General features: G+C 51.2%; 1 protein-coding gene across 1 annotated transcript in view; it reads left to right on the forward strand.

Moving 5' to 3' along the window:
• Nucleotides 1–19,736, forward strand: part of CCDC180 (coiled-coil domain containing 180) — an 89,619-nt gene that overhangs the window by 27,572 nt on the left and 42,311 nt on the right. The window contains exons 17-20 of the mRNA XM_075322934.1: nucleotides 3,843–4,142; nucleotides 4,308–4,549; nucleotides 4,620–4,795; nucleotides 6,741–6,921. Of these exons, the coding sequence (XP_075179049.1) occupies nucleotides 3,843–4,142; nucleotides 4,308–4,549; nucleotides 4,620–4,795; nucleotides 6,741–6,921 (899 nt within the window). The remainder of the gene's footprint in view (nucleotides 1–3,842; nucleotides 4,143–4,307; nucleotides 4,550–4,619; nucleotides 4,796–6,740; nucleotides 6,922–19,736) is intronic.

Genomic DNA, 19,736 nt, shown 5'->3' on the forward strand with positions numbered 1-19,736 from the left:
GGTCACACATTGCCGGGCTGTGTATACAGGTCACACATTGCCGGGCTGTATATAGAGGTCACACATTGCCGGGCTGTATATAGAGATCACACATTGCCGGGCTGTATATAGAGGTCACACATTGCCGGGCTGTGTATACAGGTCACACATTGCCGGGCTGTATATAGAGGTCACACATTGCCGGGCTGTATATACAGGTCACACATTGCCGGGCTGTATATAGAGGTCACACATTGCCGGGCTGTATATAGAGGTTACACATTGCCGGGCTGTATATAGAGGGCACACATTGCCGGGCTGTATATAGAGGGCACACATTGCCGGGCTGTATATAGAGGTCACACATTGCCGGGCTGTATATACAGGTCACACATTTCCGGGCTGTATATACAGGTCACACATTGCCGGGCTGTATACAGAGGTCACACATTGCCGGGCTGTATATACAGGTCACACATTGCCGGGCTGTATATACAGGTCACACATTGCCGGGCTGTATATACAGGTCACACATTGCCGGGCTGTATATAGAGGTCACACATTGCCGGGCTGTATATAGAGGTCGCACATTGCCGGGCTGTATATAGAGGTTGCACATTGCCGGGCTGTATATAGAGGGCACACATTGCTGGGCTGTATATAGAGGGCACACATTGCCGGGCTACATATAGAGGGCACAGATTGCCGGACTGTATATAGAGGGCACACATTGCCGGGCTGTATATACAGGTCACACATTTCCGGGCTGTATATACAGGTCACACATTGCCGGGCTGTGTATACAGGTCACACATTGCCGGGCTGTATATACAGGTCACACATTTCCGGGCTGTATATACAGGTCACACATTTCCGGGCTGTATATACAGGTCACACATTGCCGGGCTGTGTATGCAGGTCACACATTTCCGGGCTGTATATACAGGTCACACATTGCCGGGCTGTATATAGAGGGCACACATTGCTGGGCTGTATATACAGGTCACACATTGCCGGGCTGTATATACAGGTCACACATTGCCGGGCTGTGTATACAGGTCACACATTTCCGGGCTGTATATACAGGTCACACATTGCCGGGCTGTATATACAAGTCACACATTGCCGGGCTGTATATAGAGGTCACACATTGCCGGGCTGTGTATACAGGTCACACATTTCCGGGCTGTATATACAGGTCACACATTGCCGGGCTGTATATACAAGTCACACATTGCCGGGCTGTATATAGAGGGCACACATTGCCGGGCTGTATATAGAGGGCACACATTGTCGGGCTGTATATAGAGGGCACACATTGCCGGGCTGTATATACAGGTCACACATTGCCGGGCTGTATATACAGGTCACACATTGCCAGGCTGGATACAGAGGGCACACATTGCCGGGCTGTATATACAGGTCACACATTTCCGGGCTGTATATAGAGGTCACACATTGCCGGGCTGTATATACAGGTCACACATTGCCGGGCTGTATATACAGGTCACACATTGCCGGGCTGTATATACAGGTCACACATTGCCGGGCTGTATATACAGGTCACACATTGCCGGGCTGTAGATACAGGTCACACATTGCCGGGCTGTATATACAGGTCACACATTGCCGGGCTGTATATACAGGTCACACATTGCCGGGCTGTGTATACAGGTCACACATTGCCGGGCTGTATATACAGGTCACACATTTCCGGGCTGTATATACAGGTCACACATTTCCGGGCTGTATATACAGGTCACACATTGCCGGGCTGTGTATGCAGGTCACACATTTCCGGGCTGTATATACAAGTCACACATTGCCGGGCTGTATATAGAGGGCACACATTGCTGGGCTGTATATACAGGTCACACATTGCCGGGCTGTATATACAGGTCACACATTGCCGGGCTGTGTATACAGGTCACACATTTCCGGGCTGTATATACAGGTCACACATTGCCGGGCTGTATATACAAGTCACACATTGCCGGGCTGTATATAGAGGTCACACATTGCCGGGCTGTGTATACAGGTCACACATTTCCGGGCTGTATATACAGGTCACACATTGCCGGGCTGTATATACAAGTCACACATTGCCGGGCTGTATATAGAGGGCACACATTGCCGGGCTGTATATAGAGGGCACACATTGTCGGGCTGTATATAGAGGGCACACATTGCCGGGCTGGATATACAGGTCACACATTGCCGGGCTGTATATACAGGTCACACATTGCCAGGCTGGATACAGAGGGCACACATTGCCGGGCTGTATATACAGGTCACACATTTCCGGGCTGTATATAGAGGTCACACATTGCCGGGCTGTATATACAGGTCACACATTGCCGGGCTGTATATACAGGTCACACATTGCCGGGCTGTATATACAGGTCACACATTGCCGGGCTGTATATACAGGTCACACATTGCCGGGCTGTATATACAGGTCACACATTGCCGGGCTGTATATACAGGTCACACATTGCCGGGCTGTATATAGAGGTCACACATTGCCGGGCTGTATATGCAGGTCACACATTGCCGGGCTGTATATACAGGTCACACATTGCCGGGCTGTATATACAGGTCACACATTGCCGGGCTGTATATAGAGGGCACACATTGCCGGGCTGTATATACAGGTCACACATTGCCGAGCTGTATATAGAGGTCACTCATTGCCGGGCTGTATATAGAGGTCACACATTGCCGGGCTGTATATACAGGTCACACATTGCCGGGCTGTATATACAGGTCACACATTGCCGGGCTGTATATAGAGTATATACAGGTCACACATTGCCGAGCTGTATATAGAGGTCACACATTGCCGGGCTGTATATACAGGTCACACATTGCCGAGCTGTATATACAGGTCACACATTGCCGGGCTGTATATACAGGTCACACATTGCCGGGCTGTATATACAGGTCACACATTGCCGGGCTGTATATACAGGTCACACATTGCCGGGCTGTATATACAGGTCACACATTGCCGGGCTGTATATACAGGTCACACATTGCCGGGCTGTATATAGAGGTCACACATTGCCGGGCTGTATATGCAGGTCACACATTGCCGGGCTGTATATACAGGTCACACATTGCCGGGCTGTATATACAGGTCACACATTGCCGGGCTGTATATAGAGGGCACACATTGCCGGGCTGTATATACAGGTCACACATTGCCGAGCTGTATATAGAGGTCACTCATTGCCGGGCTGTATATAGAGGTCACACATTGCCGGGCTGTATATACAGGTCACACATTGCCGGGCTGTATATACAGGTCACACATTGCCGGGCTGTATATAGAGTATATACAGGTCACACATTGCCGGGCTGTATATAGAGGGCACACATTGCCGGGCTGTATATACAGGTCACACATTGCCGAGCTGTATATAGAGGTCACTCATTGCCGGGCTGTATATAGAGGGCACACATTGCCGGGCTGTATATAGAGGTCACACATTTCCGGGCTGTATATACAGGTCACACATTGCCGGGCTGTATATACAGGTCACACATTTCCGGGCTGTATATACAGGTCACACATTGCCGGGCTGTATATACAGGTCACACATTGCCGGGCTGTATATACAGGTCACACATTGCCGGGCTGTATATACAGGTCACACATTGCCGGGCTGTATATACAGGTCACACATTGCCGGGCTGTATATACAGGTCACACATTGCCGGGCTGTATATACAGGTCACACATTGCCGGGCTGTATATACAGGTCACACATTGCCGGGCTGTATATACAGGTCACACATTGCCGGGCTGTATATACAGGTCACACATTGTTGAGTCTGACTTTTCTTTTTTTTTCACTAAGGACTTTCCCCCAAGTCATGAAGCCTCGGGGGCTTTACCTGCCATAAGCCCGGACCCCACATCCAGCAGCCCTGCAGCCACTCCACATGGCGGCGATCCTGAAGAAGGACCTAAAAAGTCACCACATCCTACAGACACGGACAACTACTCCCAGGATGACCGTACAGAGGATAGGGGTGTTCTGCAGACCCCTAGTATAGAGACCTCCGGGGACGGTAATGGGGGAAATACCGGTGCTGAACAAGGCGAGGACTCCATGGACGAGGCCCCGGGGGCTGAGAGGAGGTCCGCACAGAACGAGGTCAGTAAATGTATCACCGGTGGTATCCGACGCTGGGAATCTCCACGTTTCATCACGTGGTCACATCCAAAGCCGCTTCTGTGGTGGATAAAGAATATAAAAAAATAAAGCTTTGTATATTCGGGTCATTTAAAGGGGCCTGCTCCCCTTGTGTCTCTGAATCAGGACAGTCAGATACTGAATATAGTATCATCGACAGAGAAAGCCCCTGCGATAAGCGAAACGTTCACAACCTCTAAACTGAATACCTACACCGTGCTGAGGAAGAAAGCCGGAAAGCCGGGGTCATCGATGGGAGATCTGACTGGCAATGTGTTCTTCACCGAGGCCTCTATAGAGGACGAGAGCCCCTTAAATCTGGACCACGTTGTTTTACCAGACGAGATGATGGCTGACCTCAGAAGACGGTGAGCGACGAGCGTCTTATGTCCGGGACTTCCTCTAGTCGCAGAGCTTTAATGACTTTCTGACTTTCAGGCTCCGTCTGGGCTTCTTCGAGCATCTGGAGGGCTGGTTCGGTGACACGGTGTCCGGCTCACACAGTATCGTCCTGGCCAAGAAGGAAGAGCTGAAATCTGAGTATGACCTGCGCTGTCACCTGCATCAGCCTCGAGGCAAACGGGTGAAGATGGATGTCCACAATGTCAGAGCAGGTAGGGTCCGGGTCACGGGTCTCTGTCCTATGCCCTGTGTGTATACAGCTCCCATGCAGACTTATGTGTTTCCAAGATTACTATGATTTAATATATGATTTTGCAGTCATACGGCAACATTTATCGGCTAGAAATGGACAGATGGAAGGAAGTATCAATTCTTAAAGGGACTCTCCAGACTCCTTTCTATTATGCCTCATTTGACTCGGCATATGTGTGGAGTTCACCAATCATCCTTCTTTTGTCACTTGGTGGTGTAATAGTCTGTATTTTCTAGTCGTTCTGCCCTTTCCTTATTAGAAATGAGTTCTCCATGCACCAACTTCCTGCTGAGCCGGTGATAAAGTTGTATTTATACTCAGCAGCCAATAAGATGAGACAGAGCTGCAAAGAGGCAGGACAGAGCAGCAGCCTGAGCCAATGAGGGGGTAGGAGGTGTGTCATACTGCTGAGCCGGTGATAACCAATCACATGAGGCAGAGCTTCAAGGAGGAGGGAGTGATCAGGAGCCTTAGCGAATGAGGAGGCATGAGGTGTGTCAGACTTCCTGCAGAGTCAGTGATAGCCAATCAGATGAGGCAGAGCTTCAAGGAGGAGGGAGCGAGCAGCAGCCTGAGCCAATGAGGAGACAGGAGGTGTGTCATACTTACTGCTGAATCGGTGATAGCCAATCAGATGAGGCAGGGCTTCAAGGAGGAGGGAGTGAGCAGCAACCTGAGCCAATGAGGAGGCAGGAGGTGTGTCTCAGACTGCCTGTAGGCTCTGTAGATGAGTGTTTATACTCAGCAGCCAATCAGATGAGGCAGAGCTGTAAAGAGGCGGGAGAGAACAGCAGCCTGAGCCAATGAGGAGGCAGGAGGTGCGTCTCAGACTGCCTGTAGGCTCTGTAGATGAGTGTTTATACTCAGCAGCCAATCAGATGAGGCAGAGCTGCAAGGAGGCGGGAGAGCGCAGCAGCCTGAGCCAATGAGGAGGCAGGAGGTGTGTCAGACTTCCTGCTGAGCCAGTGATAAAGTTGTGTTTATAATCAGCAGCCAATCGGATAAGGCAGAGCTGCAAAGAGGTGGGATAGAGCAGCAGCCTGAGCCAATGAGGAGGCAGGAGGTGTGTCAGATTTCCTGCTGAGTCGGTGATAAACCTGTGTTTATACTCAGCAGCCAATCAGATGAGGCAGAGCTGCAAGGAGGAGAAAGCGAGCAGCAGCCTGAGCCAATGAGGAGGCAGGAGGTGTGTCATACTTCCTGCTGAGCCGGTGATAGCCAATCAGAGGCAGCAGAGCTTCAAGGAGGAGGGAGCGAGCAGCAGCCTGAGCCAATGAGGAAGCAGGAGGTGTGTCAGATTTCCTGCTGAATCGGTGATAAACTTGTGTTTACACCCAGACGCCAATCAGATGAGGCAGAGCTGTAAAGAGGAGGGAGAGAACAGCAGTCTGAGCCAATGAGGAGGCAGGAGGTGTGTCTCAGACTGCCTGTAGGCTCTGTAGATGAGTGTTTATACTCTTTAGCCAATCAGATGAGGCAGAGCTGCAAGGAGGAGGGAGCGAGCAGCAGCCTGAGCCAATCAGAAGGCAGGAGGTGTGTCTCAGACTGCCTGTAGGCTCTGTAGATGAGCAGTAGTCACTGATTGAGCTGAGCTAATAAGAAGAAAACACAGGAAATTAACCTGCAGGTTTCCCCTGGACAGGGAATGTGATATCGGTATTCAGTACTAATGGTTTCCAATTTTTTTAAAAGATAAGAAAGGTTTAGTAAAAAATGTCCACTAGGTGGCAGTGCGACGTTCAAAATAGTTTTGTGGGCTGCCACATTCTTTTAAGTAGGAAGATACGGAGTTTGCCTGTTGTGACGCCCCCTAGAGATCGATGTGAGCGATCACAGTCAGAACACATTAACCCCATAGATGATATACGGCCATCTCCGCCCTCTCTCGCGATTTGTTTTTCCAGCCGAGCTTCGCCTCCACTCGGAGCGGGTGGATCGTCACTGCGAGGGGGTAAAGCAGGCGCTGAGCGACCTCAGGGAAGAAAGCGTGGCCCTTATTGACAGGATGAAAGCGGAGACCCAAAACTTCCGCAGCAAAATCAGCGGCATGAAAACAACTTTCCTTAAGGCCAGAAAATCCGACAAGTGAGTGAATCGGGGAAAGGATCACATGGGATCCGGATCACATAAGATTACACTGTGTGGGCGAAAATACGTCAGGGAGGTAAAGGCGAGCAGACGAGCCAAAGCCAGCACCACCACATCCTCCTCACAACCACATGGCTGCAAATGTAGACCCTGTGCCTATAGATGCACAGAATAGGTGATCGCTGGGGGTCCGGAAATCAGGACAGAGCAATGGCCGGACATGCAAGACCCCAAATCCACCATTCATTCCCTATGGAACTGCTATATCCGGCAGTCCCGCTGACAATCAGTGCACGGCAGCCACCGACGGAGCATTTCAGAGCCCTTTTCTTGGCATTTTTTACCCTTCCAAGTAGTGTCCCAAAAAGTTATCATCTATCTTGCAAGTGATAACTATTAGGCTCTGTGCACACGCTGCTTTCTTTCATGCCTTTTGTCCTTGCAGATTTTAATCAATGCTGCAAGGAAAAAACCCATCCCAGCAAAGTCTATGAGAATCCTCAGGTGCGGTGCACACGTTGCTTCTTTTTTCCGTGCAGATTTTGGTGCAGAGAAAAGCAGCAGCGCGTCAATTCTTTCTGCTTTTTTTTCCCCTTTCTCAATAGATGATAAAAGCATAAAAATATGCTTTATTCAGCAGCTTTTTCTTCAGCGCTCTATTGGGAGACCCAGACGATTGGGGTATAGCTACTGCCCTCCGGAGGCCACACAAAGCACTACACTAAAAAGTGCAAGGCCCCTCCCCTTCTGGCTATACCCCCCCGTGATATCACGGGTTCTCCAGTTTTAGCTTTGTGTGCGAAGGAGGTCAGACATCCATGCATAGCTCCACAGATTTTAGTCAGCAGCAGCTGCTGACTATGTCGGATGGAAGAAAAGAGGGCCCATATAGGGCCCCCAGCATGCTCCCTTCTCACCCGTGGATGGTGTTGTAAGGTTGAGGTACTTATTGCTAGTACGGAGGCTGGAGCCCACATGCTGTTTTCCTTCCCCATCCCCATGAGGGGCTCTGGGTGAAGTGGGATCTTACCGGTCTCCAGGCACAGAGACCGAGCTCCATCCACAGACCCAAAAGAACCTGCTGGATATGGAGCTGAGTATCGTCAGGGACAGGGCCCTGCTACATCAAGGTACTCTGTGTTCCCATGCACATCGCGCCCACACACACCAGCATTGCTGGGAGTGTTAGTGCGCCGGGGACAACAGCGCGGAGCGCTGGTGCTATTATTCACTGCAGCTTTGCTGAGTGAATTTATGTATTGAAAACGGCCGCGCCGGCCGCTGCTGGTTGTTTTTTACATTGTGGCGCGGCTGGGACTTGTGGTGCGCCGGGGGATTTCGGCGTCGGCCGTGCACATAGGACGGCCGCGCTTATTACTAGAGTCCCCGGCTTTGCGGCCTAGTTTTCGTTTCGTTCCCGCCCCAGCCCTGCCAGTCAGAGGAGGGGCGGGACGCTGTACAGTAGCTCAGCGCAGGGAGCTGGAGTCTGCTTTGCATTCTCCAGCCCCCTCTCACTGAACACAGTGAGACGCCGGGTTCCCGCTCTTGGCTGGGGCTCGCCCACGGCCCGCCCCTCTGCACAGGACGGGGAAGAGAAGCCGGCAGCCATTATGGTTTCCACTCTGGGAGAACGGAACCAGTCACAGGTTTTTGGGCGACCTCGCACCCGCTCTTGTGCGGGCGGTAAGCAACTGACACCACTAATGCTGAAGTGGGCTTTTGGGCTGTGTGCTGATATGCTATGCCATACCTCCCAACTTTTCAAGAAAGGAAAGAGGGACAAAGTATGCGGCGCGCTGGGCGCGCCGCGGCAAATTTTGGCCACGCCCCTAGCCACACCCCTAGCCACACCCATTTAGCAGTAAGGGTCATTCAGCAGATGCCCCGGACTGTTCATTCATATTTATAGCAGTCAGAATTTTTTTATATTTCTATGTGTCACTATATGACATGTTGCTTATTTGTGCCTATCAATCCGTGTTCACACGTTGCATAAATTCTGTTTCTTTTTGTTTCTGTCTGCACCAAACTACACAATAACAATCTTCTCTGTTTTTTTGGTTCAGATGTGAATCTGCGTTTTTAAGTGTTTTTATCGTACAGAGAAGCTTTTTCCTGCATTTTTTAAGCTCCACCACATAGAAACCTCCAGAGAAACCCCTCCCCCCGAAAACCGCAGAATTCAGCGGCGTCTTTTCATGGAATCACATCCACTTTACTTGGACAATTACACACAGCAGAATAAATGTGCAAAGAAACAGCAGAAAAAAATGCAGCATTTACACTACATGTGAATATGGACTAATTGTCCAAGCAAAGTGGATGAGACGTCCTGAAATCTCCGCCCCTGGTGCGTGGAAAGACGCCGCTGAATGGTGCGGATTTGGTGTTTCTTTCTTTATAAGCTTCAGGATTCACATCAGCAACAAACATGTATCAAATAAGGGGAACAATGCATAAAAAATACCGCAAACACGCAATAATCAGAGAACATTGTTATTGCACTCGTGGCGCGGACACCTGCAGAAAAAATGCCGCATTTACGCTATGTGTGAACACGGCCTCAGTGATCCATTTTTATTACATTTTTTATGGGTTTTAATAAAGAAAAATAATAAATTGCGCCTTTTTTTTTCCCCGCCATTTACCGATCCCCATAAATATCCTGATCGCTGTGTTGTTCAGGTCATTACGATTACAGGGACACCAAATATGTCCATGTTATTTGCTGATTTGTGATGTTTATTATTTTATAAAAAAGTGCAATAAAATTACATTATTCTATTTTTTTTTTATTATTTTTAGTAACTTTATTACAAGAAAAAAAAATCCTCTTTTCCTCTCCCTCCAGAATACAGGAGATAGAGATGCTGCTCTGCACAATGTAGCTGTGTCCTGTGTAATCTGCTGTGTAAGAGGCTGCATTGTAGGTTCATTTATGTGAAATCCTCCCTCTGACATCATCAATCCTAGTGGCTCAACAGCTAGAGCAGCTAGGAAAGCCAGGAGGTTGCTGGACACAAGTTTTGAACGTTGCTGGTTTGAATCCAAGGTGGTGAAGATAAAAAAAAAAAAAAAATTGTATTTGTATTTTTTTCCTCATTTCTTTATAGTAGTTTTATGGGAACAAATGAATCTGACTCTTTCACCAACATTGAGATACAGTATTTATCTATCCCTCTATCTATCTATCTCTATCTCTCTATCTATCTATCTATCTATGATTCTATCTCTCTATCTATCTATCTAGCTATCTATGATTATATCCCTCTATCTATCTATGATTCTATCTCTATCTATCTATTATCTGTCGTGTATCTATATATCCCTCTATCATCCATCCCTCTATCATCCATCCATCCCACTATCATCCATCCCTCCCTCTATCCCTCCCTCTATCTCTCCATTCATCCCTCCATTCATCCCTCCATTCATCCCTCTATCCCTACCTCTATCCCTCCATTCATCCATCCATCCCTCCATTCATCCCTCCATTCATCCCTCTATCATCCATCCATCCCTCCCTCTATCCCTCCATTCATCCCTCCCTCTATCCCTCCATTCATCCCTCTATCATCCATCCATCCCTCCCTCTATCCCTCCATTCATCCCTCTATCATCCATCCATCCATCCCTCTATCCCTCCATTCATCCCTCTATCATCCATGCATCCATCCCTCCCTCTATCCCTCCATTCATCCCTCTATCATCCATCCATTCCTCCCTCTATCCCTCCATTCATCCCTCAATTCATCCCTCTATCATCCATCTATCCCTCCATTCATCCCTCTATCCCTCCATTCATCCCTCCTTCTATCCCTCCATTCATCCCTCTATCATCCATCCATCCCTCCTTTCATCCCTCTATCCCTCCATTCATCCCTTCATTCATCCCTCTATCATCCATTCATCCCTCCCTCTATCCCTCCTTTCATCCCTCTATCCCTTCATTCATCCCTCCTTCTATCCCTCCATTCATCCCTCCATTCATCCCTCTATCATCCATCCATTCCTCCCTCTATCCCTCCATTCATCCCTCAATTCATCCCTCTATCATCCATCCATCCCTGCCTCTATCCCTCCATTCATCCCTCTATCCCTCCATTCATCCCTCTCTCTATCTCTCCATTCATCCCTCTATCTCTCCATTCATCCCTCCTTCTATCCCTCCATTCATCCCTCCATTCATCCCTCTATCATCCATCCATCCCTCCCTCTATCCCTCCATTCATCCCTTCATTCATCCCTCCATCATCCATTCATCCCTCCCTCTATCCCTCCTTTCATCCCTCTATCCCTCCATTCATCCCTCCTTCTATCCCTCCATTCATCCCTCCATTCATCCCTCCCTCTATCCCTCCATTCATCCCTCAATTCATCCCTCTATCATCCATCCATCCCTGCCTCTATCCCTCCATTCATCCCTCTATCCCTCCATTCATCCCTCCCTCTATCCCTCCATTCATCCCACTATCCCTCCATCCTTCTATCCCTCCATTCATCCCTCTATCATCCATCCATCCCTCCCTCTATCCCTCCATTCATCCCTCTATCATCCATCTATCCCTGCCTCTATCCCTCCATTCATCCCTCCCTCTATCCCTCCATTCATCCCTCTATCATCCATCCATCCCTGCCTCTATCCCTCCATTCATCCCTCCCTGTATCCCTCCATTCATCCCTCTATCATCCATCCATCCCTCCCTCTATCCCTCCATTCATCCCTCCATCCATCTTTGCAGCTGAATAACCTGCTTCTCGTGTCTGACCTGCAGTATATAGGTCAAGATAACAAAATCTTCCTATTGGTTTCAATAGAGGCAGTAGCTCAGTGGTTAGAGCTGCTGCCTTTGAAACAATGACTCACAGCTCCACGAGTTCGAGTCCCGGCCGCCCCGAAAATCCAGAGCCGATGATAATTTAATTTAATTTATTCACTCCACTGAGGGGAGGAGCCGGGACATCAGCTGTGAGCCGCGGGAGTGCGGGACAGCCCTGATAAATCGTGCAAGTCCCGCAGAATCCGGGACGGTTGGGAGGTATGGCTATGCACTGTACTGTACTGTCGCTATTCTGGGCAACAGCAGCAAATAAGCAATGCTGCTGAGGCACAAGCTTTCAATGCTTCTTCGTTTGCATGTGCTGCAGTGTTTACTGTCAGATTGGGCAACAGCAGCAGTAGAGCAATTTGTGCTAAGGCACAAGCTTTCAATGCTGCTTCGCTTGCATGTGCTGCACGGTTTATTGTTATGATATACATTCACTGTATGTCACTATTCTTGGCTAATGCGCCCAGATAAACAGACAAAAGGAGCAGTAGAGCAATGGTGCTACGGCACAAGTTTTCAATGCTGCTTGACTTCCATTGGCTGCAGTGTTTACTGTCATGCTTGTATGCTATACATTCACTGTATGTCGCTATCCTTGGCTAATGTTCCTGGATAAATAGACAACAGCAGCAGAAAGGCTAGGGTGCTAACGCGCAAGCTTTCAATGCTGCTTGGATTGCATGGGCTGCAGTGTTTACTGTCATGCTGTATGCTATACATTCACTGTATGTCGCTATCCTTGTCTCATGCTCCTAGATAAATAGACAACAGCAGCAGAAGAGCAAATGTGCCAAGCCACAAGTTTTCAATGCTGCGTGTACTACATGTGCTGAAGTGTTTATTTGTACTTCATGCTTGTATGACTATTCACTGTACGGTCGCTATCCTCGGCTAGGCTCTTAGATAGCTAGACAACAACAGCAGAAAAAGACAAGTTGCCAATGCACGGGCTTTCTATGCTGCTTGTACTGCATGTCATACGGTTTCAGGACCCCCAGTGCGTGCAATTGCTCAACCGGGGTCTCTGCTATATGTGGCCAAAGGAACCACCTGTGATCTCTGTCCAGAGACAGGGACGAAGTTGCAGTTTTTCCGCTGATATATTGTCTGTGACTATGACTGACATCTTACAGACTTTGCACCCCAAGCAGACCGTGGGCAATATGGTTGCAATGACCCTGGCCGCCCTGATCTGGAGCATCTCAAGGCGCCAGAGTGATTCCAGGCATCCCAGAGAGCAGGCATCCGACACGGTCGACAGTCCCAGATGGCCTAAGCGGGCTCGCTGGCATTAGCCCTCGACTACATCACTGGTCAAGGTCCCGGCTGGAGTACTCTCTGTATGATGAGGCAGACGGAGCTGTTCAGGACTCTGTTCCTGAGACCGCTCTCAATCCGGATACACCGGATGGTGACGCTATAGTGAATAATCTTATTGCGTCCATCAACGAAAGGTTGGGTATTTCTCCCTCAACTCCTCCAGTGGAGGGGTCAGCTTCACAGCAAGAGAAATCTCTATATATTGAGTACTTGTTTAGCACTCTGACTCCAGAGACGCAGTCCAGAAACGACACGCTTATCACGATAAGCGTTTCTCCGACCGTATTAATGAGACACGTGTCGCTCCCCCTGACGTGGTCAAGCGCTAGACCCAGTATCCAAATGTGGATCCCCAATCTCCATGCTTGCAGCTAGATCTATAGTTGTAGTGGTGGATAGGACTTCACTTCAAAATGCCATTGACAGGCAGATTGGCCTCTGGTTGCAATCTGTCTATGAAGCTATCGGCAGGTCGGCTGCTCCGGCAGTCGCAGCCGTGAAGGCACTCCAAGCTATTTCAGCTAGTATTGCGCAGAGGGTCGCTGTCACAGGTACTCTCGGTCCCAGCAGCGTCTTTAACTCGCAATGTCGGCATGGCGAATCATGCTGTTATTGCTGTCCGAGACTCTACGAGCCGGACGTCAGTGGCCCGCCAACTCCGTGTTTTTACGCAGAGGCTAGTAGTTGAGAGATTGGAACAGAGGCTGCTTCCAACGAAGTGCTTAACCAGGTTGCCTTTATCTAGTGATAGTCTGTTGGTAAGGGTTGAATGAAATCATTCAACTATCCAAGACGACTCAAAAAGCCCAGAAGGGCATAGATTCCTAGCGGGCTCAATTCACGCCCGGGGAAGGCAGCCGGAGGATCCGCTACCAAAGCGTTTTCCTCATAATTTTCAGCCCTCTCACTCCGCAACCGCGGGGGGGCAGACTCCCCCGCTTTAGCGGCATTTACCTACCGCAGGTTGAGGGCCTGTGAGTGAGAGTCAGTTTGTTTCAAACTACCGCACCGACCGAGCCGAGGCTCTTCTGCAGGCGGAAAGAGCGGTAATCCCTGTTCCTCTTCAGGAACCAGATACGCATTTTGCCCCGACCTGGTCGTGGTGCCAAAATAGGACGGCTCCTTCCGTCCCGTTCTGGACTTTATACTGCTTAACGAGCACGTGAAAACCAGGCGGTTCCGGATGGCATCACTCCGCTCCGTCATTGCCTCTCTGTCTCAAGGAGTTTTCCTAGCTTCAATAGACATCAGGATGCTTATCTACACGTGCCGATTGCTCCGAGGCACCGGCGTTGGCTACGATTCGTTATTAAAGACGAGAATATTTCGTTTCGTAGCCATACCCTTTGGCTGGCGACAGCCCCACGGTTGTTCACCAAGTTCGTGGCAGCAGAGGGAGCAGTCCCGCGCTCTCACGGTCACTCTGTGATCCTTTACTTGGGCAATCTACTGGTCAAGGCACTCTCCTTTACAAGCATGCCAACACAACCTGAACATGGCGCTGGACCCTTCCCAGAGTTTCGGGTGGGTCTTCAACTTTTCAAGGTTGAACCCAATCGCTGGCATCTCCTGGAGAGTTTTCACACTCTCTCAGCGATAGTGAAGCTTCCGCTGGACAAACAGCGTTCACTACAGACGAGGGGACAGTCTCTCCTTCAAGGAGGCGCCTCATCCAGAGGCGAGTTTTAGCTTTTCCAGACGGTCAAAGACCATCTTCAGAGGAGTCCACTCTTCAACTCAGTGGTCTGGAGCTCTGGGCAGTGTATCTTGCACTGCAAGCCTTCCTGCAGTGGCTGGAATGCAAATAGATCCGAATTCAGTCGGACTATCCACAGCGGTGGCATACACCAACCACCAAGGCGGACTACGCAGTCGACAAGACTCCCAAGAGGTCCGGCGGATTCTGCTATGGGTAGAAGACAGAGCATACACCATATCAGCTGTTCACATCCCGGGCGTACGACACTAGGAAGCAGACTTCCTCAGTCGCCAGGGCGTGGACGCAGGGGAATGGGCTCTGCACCCGTTTGTTTGCAAGAATTCTGTAGACGCAGGATGAAGACGGACGTCGACGTCATGGCTTCTCGGCAACAACAAGGTCCCGATTTTCATGACGCGGTCTTACGATCAAAGAGCTCTGGCGACAGGCGCCTTGGCTCAGGATTGGTCACAGTTCCAGCTACCGATTGCTGCCACACCATCCTCGTCGCCCCAGACTGGCCGGGGAGGTCGTGGTACCGTGATCTGTGGCATCTCACCGTCGGTCGACCGTGAGCACGACGTCATTGCCACCATGAGACGGGCTAGCCAGCCGCGGTCTGCCAAGATCTACCACAACTCGTGGAAGATATTCTTATCTTAGTGTTCTGCTCAGGGAGGGTCTCCCTGGCCATCGGCATTGCCTACTTTACCTTCCCTCCTGCAATCTGGTTGGGAAAGAGGTTGGTCGCTCGGCTCCCTTTAAGGGCAAGTCTCGGCACTATCCGTGTTCTTTTCAGAAGCGTCTAGCACGTCTTCCTAAGGTGCGCACGTTACTACAGGGGGTTTGTCATATTGTGCCCCCGTACAAGCGGCCGTTAGATCCATGGGATCTGAACAGGGTACTAGTTGCTCTCCAGAAGCCGCATTTCGAGCCTCTGAGGGAAGTTTCCCTTTCGCGCCTGTCACAGAAAGTGGCCTTTCTGGTTGCGATCACGTCGCTTCGGCGAGTGTCTAAGCTGGCGGCTCTGTCATTCAAGGCTCCCTTCCTAGTGTTCCACCAGGACAAGGTAGTGCTGCGCCCTATTCAGGAGTTTCTCCCTAAGGTTGTATCCGCGTTTCTTCTTAATCGGGATATACCCTTTCCTTCCTTTTGTTCTCATCCGGTTCTCCGGTATGAAAAGGATTTACAGTTGTTAGTTCTGGTGAGAGCACTCAGAATCTACATTTCCCGCACGGCGCCCATGCGCCGCTCTGATGCATTTTTTGTCCTTGTCGCTGGTACGCGCAAGGGGTTGCAGGTTTCTAAAGCCACCATGGCTCGATGGATCAAAGAACCAATTCTTGAAGACTACCGTTCTGCGGGGCTTCCGGTTCCTTCAGGGCTGAAGGTCCATTCTACCAGAGCCGTAGGTGCGTTTTGGGCATTACGACACCAGGCTACGGCTCAACAGGTGTGCCAGGCAGCTACCTGGTCGAGCCTGCACATTTTTCACCAAACATTATCAGGTGCATACCTATGCTTCGGCGGACGCCAGCCTAGGTAGAAGAGCCCTGCAGGTGGCAGTGGCTTCCCCATAGGGGAGGGCTGTCTTGCAGCTCTAACATGAGGTATTTCTTTACCCACCCAGGGACAGCTTTTGGACGTCCCAATCGTCTGGGTCTCCCAATAGAGCGCCGAAGAAGAAGGGAATTTTGTTACTTACCGTAAATTCCTTTTCTTCTAGCTCTTATTGGGAGACCCAGCACCCGCCCTGTTGTCCTTCGGGATTTTTTTGTTGTTTGCGGGTACACATGTTGTTCATGTTGAACGGTTTTTCAGTTCTCCGATGTTACTCGGAGTTAATTTGTTTAAACCAGTTATTGGCTTTCCTCCTTCTTGCTTTGGCACTAAAACTGGAGAACCCGTGATATCACGGGGGGGTATAGCCAGAAGGGGAGGGGCCTTGCACTTTTTAGTGTAGTGCTTTGTGTGGCCTCCGGAGGGCAGTAGCTATACCCCAATCGTCTGGGTCTCCCAATAAGAGCTAGAAGAAAAGGAATTTACGGTAAGTAACAAAATTCCCTTCTTTTCCCACCAAAACACCCTTTTTTGTGCTGAAAAGAAGGACACAAAAAAGCAATGTGCGCACACAGCCTTAAGCACCACTCCATTGTTTTGTTTTCAGTGCTTGAGTGGCGTCTTCACCTTTTTTCAGCACCGCTCCGGTCCTGTTCCGCCATCTTGAGTTCGTAACGTCAGAAATTACATCATAAGCACTCAATGAAAGGCTATGAGAGCCAGAACGAGGCTCTCAGACTTGTACTGATGTGTGACTTTTGGCGCCTCCATGAAAAACGGGAGCTGCCTGCAAGTCACAAACTCCTGGAGACCGACAGGAGTGACGGTGATAGATGAAGACACCGGAGGGTGAGAACCGTATTTTTTGTTTTGTAAGACGCACCCCAAATTTAGAGATACAAAAGGTAATAAAAGGGGGTCCATCTTTTACTCCGGTGTTGTCTTACCGGAGGGGGGACCGCAGCGGTGGTGGAGTGGAGTCACAGGAGGTAGGGGCTGTGCTGGCAGCGGTCAGGTGTGTGCTGGTTTTGTGGAGCAGGCCAGTGCGGCGGGTGTCCCAAATGCTCTGTCGCCAGTGCGGGCTTCAAAGAAATGGCACCCGGAGTGGCGCGTGTGCAAATTGAGCTCTTAGCTCAATGACAAGATCTTGAGGCAAGAGCTCCATCTAAGCATGCGCCAACTCCAGGCACCATAATTTGAAGCCAGAGCATCTGGGACGCCCTCCGTAGCCCACTTAGCCACTGCAGCCCACACAGCCACTGCAGCCCACACAGACAGACAGCTAGCACAGATAGCTGGCCGCCCGCAACGAGAAGCAGCCGCCCGGCCGCCCACACAGAGAAGCACCCGCACGGACGCACGCACAGAGAAGCGGCCGCCTGCACAGAGAGGCGGCCGCCCGGCCGTCCGCACGGAGAGGCGGCTGCCCGCACAGAGAGGCGGCTGCCCGCACAGAGAGGCGGCTGCCCGCACAGAGAGGCGGCTGCCCGCACAGAGAGGCGGCCGCCCGCACAAAGAGGCGGCCGCCCGCACAAAGAGGCGGCCGCCCGCACAGAGAGGCAGCCGCCCGGCCACCCTCACAGAGAGGCGGCCGCCTCTCTGTGCAGGCGGCCGGGCGGCTGCCTGTCTGTACGGACGGCCGGGCGGCTGCCTCTCTGTGCGGGCGGCCGCCTCTCTGTGTGGGCCGGCTGCCTCTCTGTGCGGGCGGCCGGGCGGCTGCCTCTCTGTGCAGGCGGCCGCTTCTCTGTGCGTGCGTCCGTGCGGGTGCTTCTCTGTGTGGGCGGCCGGGCGGCTGCTTCTCGTTGCGGGCGGCCGGCTATCTGTGCTAGCTGTCTGTCTGTGTGGGCTGCAGTGGCTGTGTGGGCTGCAGTGGCTGTGTGGGCTGCAGTGGCTGTGTGGGCTGCGGAGGGTGTCCCAGATGCTCTGGCTTCAAATTATGGTGCCTGGAGTTGGCGCATGCTTAGATGGAGCTCTTGCCTCAAGATCTTGTCATTGAGCTAAGAGCTCAATTTGCACACGCGCCACTCCGGGTGCCATTTCTTTGAAGCCCGCACTGACGACAGAGCATTTGGGACACCCGCCGCACTGGCCTGCTCCACAAAACCAGCACACACCTGACCGCTGCCAGCACAGCCCCTACCTCCTGTGACTCCACTCCACCACCGCTGCGGTCCCCCCTCCGGTAAGACAACACCGAAGTAAAAGATGGACCCCCTTTTATTACCTTTTGTATCTCTAAATTTGGGGTGCGTCTTACAAAACAAAAAATACGGTTCTCACCCTCCGGTGTCTTCATCTATCACCGTCACTCCTGTCGGTCTCCAGGAGTTTGTGACTTGGCGGCAGCTCCCGTTTTTCATGGAGGCGCCAAAAGTCACACATCAGTACAAGTCTGAGAGCCTCGTTCTGGCTTTCATAGCCTTTCATTGAGCGCTTATGATGTAACTTCTGACGTTACGAACCCAAGATGGCGGAACAAGACCGGAGCGGTGCTGAAAAAAGGTGAAGACGCCACTCAAGCGCTGAAAACAAAACAATGGAGTGGTGCTTAAGGCTGTGTGTGCACATTGCTTTTTTGTGTCCTTTTCAGCACAAAAAAGGGTGTTTTGAAGGGAAAAAAAGCTGCTGAATAAAGCATATTTTTATGCTTTTATCATCTATTGAGAAAGGGAAAAAAAGCAGAAAGAATTGACGCGCTGCTGCTTTTCTCTGACAAGACAAGATCTTGAGGCAAGAGCTCCATCTAAGCATGCGCCAACTCCAGGCACCATAATTTGAAGCCAGAGCATCTGGGACACCCTCCGCAGCCCACACAGCCACTGCAGCCCACACAGCCACTGCAGCCCACACAGCCACTGCAGCCCACACAGCCACTGCAGCCCACACAGCCACTGCAGCCCACACAGCCACTGCAGCCCACACAGCCACTGCAGCCCACACAGACAGACAGCTAGCACAGATAGTCGGCCGCCCGCAACGAGAAGCAGCCGCCCGGCCACCCACACAGAGAAGCACCCGCACGGACGCACGCAAAGAGAAGCGGCCGCCTGCACAGAGAGGCAGCCGCCCGGCCGCCCGCACAGAGAGGCAGCCGGCCCACACAGAGAGGCGGCCGCCCGCACAGAGAGGCAGCCACCCGGCCGTCCGTACAGACAGGCAGCCGCCCGGCCGTCTGCACGGAGAGGCGGCTGCCCGCACAGAGAGGCGGCTGCCCGCACAGAGAGGCGGCTGCCCGCACAAAGAGGCGGCCACCCACACAGAGAGGCAGCCGCCCCCACAGCCTGCCGCCCACAAAGAGAGGTGGACAGCCGTCCAGACAGACATCAGTCTGTGTATGGGCAGCTTTACCAGCCTAGATGCCTGTCACGTTGGTCACACCGGAACATGCAGATGATGGCGGCCAC

Source organism: Anomaloglossus baeobatrachus, chromosome 9, assembly GCF_048569485.1.
Source record: "Anomaloglossus baeobatrachus isolate aAnoBae1 chromosome 9, aAnoBae1.hap1, whole genome shotgun sequence".
In the NCBI taxonomy this organism is placed as follows: Eukaryota; Metazoa; Chordata; class Amphibia; order Anura; family Aromobatidae; genus Anomaloglossus; species Anomaloglossus baeobatrachus.